Source organism: Denticeps clupeoides, unplaced genomic scaffold, assembly GCF_900700375.1.
Source record: "Denticeps clupeoides unplaced genomic scaffold, fDenClu1.1, whole genome shotgun sequence".
Lineage (NCBI taxonomy): Eukaryota > Metazoa > Chordata > Actinopteri > Clupeiformes > Denticipitidae > Denticeps > Denticeps clupeoides.
Window position 1 is genome coordinate 537,185 of NW_021629993.1, and position 8,721 is coordinate 545,905.

Consider the following 8,721-nt stretch of genomic DNA (forward strand, 5'->3'; position numbering starts at 1 on the left):
GAACATTCCAGAACATTGATTATGATGAAAGGATGAATGATTAGTGATTGTATTCAAACTCTGAAATACTCCAACGATTTTGAAGACATCATGAAATCATGATGATGGAATAAATATTGCACACGACGTTTTACTCCATCAAACCAACTTAAACCAGTTAAACCCAACCAGCAACCTGCACTTTAATGACATTAATATGTTAATATATGTAATTATTGGTAAATGAAACCATCTCGGGGTCTTCACTGGTCAGATCAGATGTATTTAAGTACACTGGATTTACACACGTGTGACACGAAGAAGGTAAAACAGCCTCCGGCGCCCCCTAGTGTTCGGCAGAGAGAAAAGGAACCAGCCACACAGCAGCTTTACTTCTCAAATATATTTGTTGTCTTATTAAAAAAAAGAACAAGTAAAGAACATCAGACATGTTACAGGGTCACATGTCCAGACCACAGAGGGCGGAGTCAGGGCGCGGCCTACAGTAAATACAGGTCCATGAAGCGCTACGGCCGGAGTTTCGGGGCGGAGCGGTCGTCGCAGGCGGCCTTGCGCAGCTTCACGCCTCTGCGGATGGTCTTCAGGATGTCCTCACCTTCCTGGGGGGCGGGGTCCGTCCCGGACGGGAAGGGGAAGTGACCGTCTCCCAGCGCGTGGGCGCCGTCCGCCAGTTTGCTGATTTTCTCGATGAGACTGTGCCGGTTGGCGGCCAGCAGGTCGTCCTCGTGGACGCTCGTGTCCGTCCCGGGGGACGCCCTCGTGTAGTCGTACATGTACAGACTCTCCTGGCTGCCGTTGGACTCGGGGGGTGGCGGGGGGAACCCGGGGGAGTCTGGCGCGGTGGGGGTCTTGACCGGGACGATGGGCGGCCGGATGGGAATGGGACCCGCGCTGGAGGGGACGCGTCTCACGGCGGTCTTCGAGGACGGAGTCCGGCGGATGGTGGCCGTTCCGGAGGTTCCAGCTCCGCCCGCCCCGCCGTTGCCGGGGAGACCGGCGGTGCTCGCAGGCCTCTTGGTCTGGACCATGCGGCGGTAGTTCTGGGCGAGGTTGCTGTGGTGCGGAACGGTGCACGATTTGTCGAAGTCCGTCTGAGGGTCCGCGTCACCGTCGCCGTTCATGGAGTGACAGTCGTAGTCGTAGCCTGGAGAGGGACAGGAACACGCTGGCGTCTCATGGTCACCGCCGCCGCGTACGATACGGTGTGTGTGCGTGTGAGTGTGTTACCGTGAGAAGGTATGGCGTCCTCGGAGCAGCACGGCGTGGTGTTCTGGGTGCTGTAGCCGCTGCTGTACTGTAGCGAGTCGCGGCTGCTCCTCTGCTGCTCCACACTCAGACCTCGCGTCAGAACCATCGCCAGCTCGCTGGCCGCTGATGACATGGCTTTACCGTGCTGTTACACATCATCATCATCACCATCATCATCACCATCATTATCATCATCACCATCATCATCACCATCATCATCACCATCACCATCATCATCACCATCATTATCATCATCACCATCACCATCATCTTCACCATCATCATCATCACCATCATCTTCACCATCACCATCATCGTCATAATCAACCATCTCATCATCCATCATCACCATCATCTTCACACATCAACCATCACCATCATCGTCACCATCACCATCATCACCATCATCATCTTGACCATCAATCACCATCGTCATCATCACCATAATCATCGTCATCATCATCATCATCATCATCACCATTACCATTCATCATCATCATCACCATTACCTTCACCATCATCATCATCATCGTTATCATCACCATCATCATCACCATCATCTTCACCATCATCATCATCATCATCACCATCATCATCGTCCTCATCATCATCATCATCATCATCAATCATCATCATCACCATCATCATTATCATCATCACCACCATCATCATCACCATCATCATCACCATCATCATCACCATCACCTTCATCATCATCATCACCATCATCATCATCATCGTTATCATCACCATCACCATCACCATCGTCATCGTCATCATCATCATCACCATCACCATCATCTTCACCATCATCATCATCGTCACCATCATCATCGTTATCATCATCATTGTTATCATCATCATCGTCACCATCATCATCGTCATCATCACCATCATCATCACCATCACCTTCATCATCACATTCTCCGTACATTACTGATTTGTTGAAGATGGTGGTAACTTCTCGCTGCTGGTTACCTTGGTGCCGGCGGCTGGGCTCATCCGGGCCTTGTGAGGTTCTTCCGGCTTCGTCCCAGCGTGGCCTCTGCTTCCGTACAGAAGCTCATTCCTACGTAACTGGGTGAGGGCCGGCGGCAGATGGTAGGAAGCGGATTTTGACCAGTCCTGTAGCGGTAATAAGACGTTCCGTAGATAAACGTGTGTGCGGATGAAACGCGATGAGACGTTGAGAAGCTGCAGCGATGAGCGGCGGCGGCGGTGGCGAGAACGAACCTTGCGGCCGGGGCTGTGTGAGGTGGGTGAGGGGGTGTCGGATCCGGGGGAGGAGTTACTCGGGGAGGCGGGCAGGGCGAAGGAAAGGGGCCGGAGGGAGGCGGTGCGTGCGTGAGCGCGGCGGAACGTGGCGAAGGATGAACCCCACTGCGGGACGAACAGGCGGGTGAGAACCGAGCACGCGGCCCACAAACACGCCGGCAACGCGGGGCGGGACTCACCGCGGTCGAGAACCGCAGTCACTGGGGACGCCTCCGACGACGCAGAGCTGGACGACTTCTAATGGACAGACAGAGAGACAGGCTGGACAGGGGACATCAGCGGGTTCTCGTTAGGCGCTACGTGTGGGGGTCCTGTTCTGGTACCTGGCTGGTGAGGTCAGAGGGCACGGGACGGGCCGCGGCGTCCTGCGAGACGAAGCCAGAGTCGTGAGACGACACGCTGCTGAGGCGGTGAGGGCCACCTGGTGGCAGGTGGACCAGGCTGCAGGAGAAGAAACGCAGAGTGAACACCAACACTGTCCACGTCACCACGTCCACATCACACCACATGCATAGAAGAAGAATAAAGGAAGTGAGTTGTTAATCAGCTGATGAGATCTTCCATCTTCACTCCTTTACTCTTCACACGGTCTACTGAAGTTCAGCTTATGGTCATTTCAGCTACATACATGTTATACGGTACAGAGTGAAACTGGTGCTACACGTAACATTTGAACGATTAGACAAAGTTACGTACCGACATGAAGCCCACAAACTGGCTACATGAAGATCTACATGAAGAAAAACCACGTAGACAACAAACAGACAGACAGACAGACGGCGCCAAAACTGGTGAAGTAAATTATACATGTTTGAAAGTAAAATAGTGCGTTAATAGATAATACTGCAGATAGATAATATTATAACAGAGTGTGTGTGAGTGTGTGTGTGTGTGTCAGTCCACAGTGGACAGGTGTCTGATGTCCTGTAGGATGAAGATGTTCCAGAGTCTGGCAGTGAGGGCCCGAGTTCTTCAGTACTTTTCTCCGGATGGTAGGGGGTGAAGGTGCTTGTGAGGGGTGTGTAGAGTCCTTCACAATGCTGGTGGCTTCCTGGATGCAGCGTGTGGTAAATGTCTGTTATGGAGGGAAGAGAGACCCTGACGATCTTCTCAGCTGTCCTCACTATCTGCTGTAGGTTCTGTAGGTACGGTGCAGTTCCCAAACCAGACAGAGATGCAGCTGGTCAGAATGCTCTCGGTGGTCCCTCTATAGAAGGTGGTGAGGATTGGTGGTGGGAGATGGATTTTCCTCAGCCTCCGCAGGAAGTAGAGATACTGTTGAGCTGGTGTTCCAGGAAAGGTTCTCCTCTAGATGAACACCGAGAAACTTTGTGTTCTTGATGATCTCCACACAAGAACTGTGGATGTTCAAAGGAGAGTGGACCCATCGTTGTCTTCTGAAGTCAACAATCATCTCTTTCATGTCCACGTTCAGAAACAGATCAGAAACGACCCACCACGGTCGTATCATCTGTGAACTTGATTTGGTTGGAGCTCTGCATCGCTGCACAGTCGTGGGTCAGCAGGGTGAACAGCATTGGACTGTCTCTCAGTCAGGAAGTCCAAGATCCAGTCACAGAGGGAGATGTTCAGGCCCAGCAACTCAGCTTCTCAACCAGGTGCTGAGGAACGATGGTGTTGAATGCTGAACTGAAGTCTCTGAACAGCATTCGTGTGAATGTGTCCTTATTGTCCAGGAACAATGGCAGTGCTCAGTGAGATGTTGAAGATGTGAGAACATCTGCCAGCTGGTCTGCACATTCTTTGAGCATCTTCCAGGGATGTTGTCTTGTCCAGCAGCCGTCCGTGAGTTAACTTTATGAACCATGGTTCCTGCTGGGCAGGTTCTCACCTGCTTCAGAACCGGTTTTGTGTGTCTGTTGAGCGGTCTCTATGCTGGAATTAGCATAACAGTGATGTGGTCTGATTGGCCGAGATGGTACGAACTGGCGACTTTGATGTATACGAGATCCAGTGTGTTATCCTCTCTCGTCGTGAAGTCCACATGTTGATGGAATTTAGGGAGAACCGACTTGAGATTTGCATGGTTGGAATCTCCGGCGATGATGAACGGTCAGGGTTAGATAACAGAACGTAGAATGCCACCTTCGCACTAGAACTGGGTGGAATGTACACTCCAATAATGAAAACTGAGGTACTGAGGATCATCTTCATATCTACCTGCACAAGCTGCTCTTCCTGGATCCTGTGCTGCTGGGGGAGGAGGGGGGCGTCTGGTAGGACCAGCTGTAGTCTGATCCCTTTAGATCCACGATCACCTGCAGATACACACACAGAACATGAAACCTGCACACACACACACACACACACACACACACCCTCACGCAGGAACGTATACGTTCACATCCAGACACCACACCTGTTCACTGGCAGCGGGCAGCTTGTGAGGGTCTGTGGTCAGTACTGTGAGGTCATCAATAATGGCCTGAAGATGGGTCACCTCCCCCAGCATGGAGATCTCGCCCTTCTACACGGTCACAAACAAACAGCTTCACTACAGGAACCACCTGAGACCTCTCCACCCTCATTACTCCACTCCAACCTCATTACTCCACCTCTCCACCCTCATTACTCCACTCCAATCTCATTACTCCACCTCTCCACCCTCATTACTCCACTCCACCTCGCCACCCTCATTACTCCACCTCTCCACCCTCATTACTCCACTCCACCTCTCCACCCTCATTACTTCACTTCTCCACCCTCATTACTCCACTCCACCTCGCCACCCTCATTACTCCACTCCACCTCTCCACCCTCATTACTTCACTTCTCCACCCTCATTACTCCACTCCACCTCGCCACCCTCATTACTCCACCTCTCCACCCTCATTACTCCACCTCTCCACCCTCATTACTTCACTTCTCCACCCTCATTACTCCACCTCTCCATCCTCATTACTTCACTTCTCCACCCTCATTAGTCCACTCCGCCCTCATTACTCCACCCCATCTCTCCACCCTCATTACTCCACTCCACCTTGCCACCCTCATTACTCCACCTCTCCACCCTCATTACTCCACTCCATCTCTCCACCCTCATTACTCCACTCCACCTCTCCACCCTCATTACTTCACTTCTCCACCCTCATTACTCCACCTCTCCACCCTCATTACTTCACTTCTCCACCCTCATTAGTCCACTCCACCCTCATTACTCCACCCCATCTCTCTACCCTCATTACTCCACCTCTCCACCCTCATTACTCCACTCCATCTCTCCACCCTCATTACTCCACTCCACTTCTCCTCCCTCATCACTCCACCCCTCTGCATATAGCTGCAGTTTTTAAAGTGAAGCCCCTTTAGACCCCCGTCTCACCACCACGGGCTGCAGCAGGCTGATGAAGGTGCAGTAGCGCCCCCTCTCCTCCACCAGGGCTCGGCGCACCGCCTGCTTCTCTGTCTCCTGCATCAGCAGGAACATGTCGCTCACATCCTGCATGGCACTGCTCAGCCGTGGCTGCAGGCCTCCCCTCCCTGCAGATTGTGTAGGAGTCAGATGTTGAGCTGAGACCACCATGCATGACAGTACATTTCACACGACTACAGCAGAGTTCCACTGAGAAAATGGACACCATGGAGCCTAAACAGCTGGTTTACATCACGTCTCATCTCAGCATGACCTGAATCTTCTGAAAAGGTTTTACAATCCCTGGATGTTGCACTGACCCCTGATGTATATCCAGGCAACATCTCATGATGCAGGTTTTCTAGAACAACAGCAACAGGTGTGGATGGATGGATGGATAGATGGATGGATGAGTAGACGGACAGATGGAGGGATTATTATAAGGCATTATAATCCCAGAGAGCAGCTAGAAGGGTGAAGCATACATACCCGATATCTCTACAGGGACGGGCCGAAGAGGGGACACAGACAGAGTGGGAAAGGTAAAAAAGAGAGGAGGAGAAGTTAGAGCTGCACTGTTGAGAGCGCCGAGTAAGAAAAGGAGGAAAATGAGGCGTGGCCTGGCCTGAAATCAGATGTTAACACCGGACCCTTAATTGCAACAAAACCCCCACATCTCACCCCAGTTCCCCAGTTTTTTATTGCGAGTGGAGCCTCACCCTTCCTGGCTTTCTTCTGCAGCCTCAGCGTGTCTGACGACTTCTTCTTAATTTCCTGGCAGGACCGCTTGTACTCTGAAAGACGGTGGTTACATTTCAGGCTTCGTATGAAGATAACCAGCATGGTTTTTATGGTTTATATGGTCTTCTTTATCTTGATGAGTTTTGTGGAAATGCTACAACCTTTAGCATGATCTTTATCCAGCAGGGCAGACGTTTTCTTCCACTCCTCTATCTTGTCGTGCAGGGGAGCAATGAGTTTCTCCATGAGGGCGCTGGTCAACACAGAACCACATCAGAACCAATTCCCAAGAGGGACAAACATCTAAATGGCCAAACCACACATTGGTTGAAGGTCTCCTACTTGGTCAGGTGACGCAGTTTGGCCTCGATGCTGCGGTGCCTCATGCACATGCGCGTCAGAGCCGAGCCGATGTCCCTGGTGGCACCTGGACAACATCAGAAGAACGTTAAGAAACACAAACATGACATTTAATCCTCATCGGCCTCAGAGTTATTTGGGTCTTTGTGGATCTCCCCCCAGTGGGCATTCAGATGACCTCATCATCATCATCATCATCATCACCACCAAAATCATCGGTGGTATCAGTGCTGGTCTTGATACATATTACAGGAATTGGAATAAAAAATATCTCCATAAGAGCCCTGATGAAATGGGACTCAACTATGACATCATCAGAGCTACAAACCACCACAAGGGGGCAAGTCTCTCCAGGCCTGGCTTTTATTCTCTGAAGAACGTTACTTCCGCAAGCAGGACCTTCATAATAAGGCGTCTCTGTGGTCACGGTGGTGGGTGAACTGGTCCCACATCATAGCAGTAATTCCCCACTCAGACCCAGAAACCAGGCCAGAGCAGATTTACTGACGCAACCTCTGACCCAAAAGCCTCGTAATTCCCACAGTAAAGTTCATGCCGCACTGTAGATCCGCTGCTTATCCAACACGAACACTCCGGGTGGAAAGACGATATCTAATATTAATTGTATTGTTCATATTCGTTTGAATGGAACATTGATTATTTTTTATTTTTACATTTTTTGGCATGATCTGTATACTACGCTATTATTACAGGTCAGACAGCGGGGGGCGTGACCTCTATAAAAGATTTATTTCTCCTCCGCCAGCCCTCCATCCTGAGGGAAGGAAGCTCTGTAAAGGGATATCCCATCATTCTTCTCAGTGGAGGAGCTGCCTTTCCTGTCTGTGCTCCATTTCTGACATACTTCGTCATACTGGGATACAAAGCCCACCAACAACCAAATATTCAGGCAAATCAATATTTGTATGAATAAACGACACAAATATGTCATGATCTGCAACCAAAACATGTGTTCAGTACTAGTACAATTACTAGTTTGTCCTCATAATCCCAGGATTCAGCCTGATGACCCCTGAACTCTAGATAGTCCTCACACGCACACTCTCACATACATACACACTGTACATTACATTTGTAGATGGATGTTGTATTATCTTTTCTCTTTTATGAAGATGACTGACATTCACATCCACTCACCAACAAACCACCCCTACTAGAGAGATCTGCTCTGGCCCTGCAGGTATCTAACCAGGCATTTCCTTCAAAGAAGACCAGAAGCTGCTCTGCTGGTGTCCTAAAGACATGAGAGATTTCAGGGCCAAGCAGCAATCTATCCCATCATCATACCACTCCACTCATCTTATCTCAACTCTTTACAACGTCTGGAGGAAGAAAATAAAGCTCTGCATTAACTGCTGATGTCCTGAGTCTTCACAGAAACTCACACTGAAGAATTTCAATAGAACAACAAAGAACAATATTAGCAGCATCTGTAGATCTTTACAAATGGTAGATAAAAGAAGGACAGAGGAAAAAAAACGAAGGTCTTGCAGATCACTTAGATCACCATATGATCTTATAAAACTGCCGCTGCAGTTAAGCCTGAATTAATCCTAAATTTTAAACCAGCAATGAACTGGAAATCAGGTCTTTTTTCTTCAGTTACTGTAGCAGGTGGCAGCAATGAATCTCCATCACAACATCAGTCCTCCTAAAAGATCTCGTCCATCACAGAATCTGCACCACATTTTCAAAACAATCAA

General features: G+C 49.9%; 1 protein-coding gene across 1 annotated transcript; it reads right to left on the reverse strand.

The window, feature by feature from the left end:
* Nucleotides 1-367: 367 nt before the first annotated feature.
* LOC114779567 (protein MTSS 2-like) lies at nt 368-7,449 on the reverse strand. The gene is made up of 13 exons (XM_028967473.1): nt 7,425-7,449; nt 6,980-7,064; nt 6,799-6,890; nt 6,616-6,690; nt 6,386-6,394; nt 5,867-6,024; nt 4,904-5,011; nt 4,705-4,802; nt 2,847-2,964; nt 2,482-2,760; nt 2,227-2,373; nt 1,228-1,393; nt 368-1,144 (listed from the first exon to the last, which is right to left on the reverse strand). Exons 1-13 carry the CDS (start codon nt 7,447-7,449, stop codon nt 507-509), a joined length of 1,998 nt encoding a protein of 665 aa, XP_028823306.1. The 3' UTR covers nt 368-506.
* Nucleotides 7,450-8,721: the final 1,272 nt, after the last annotated feature.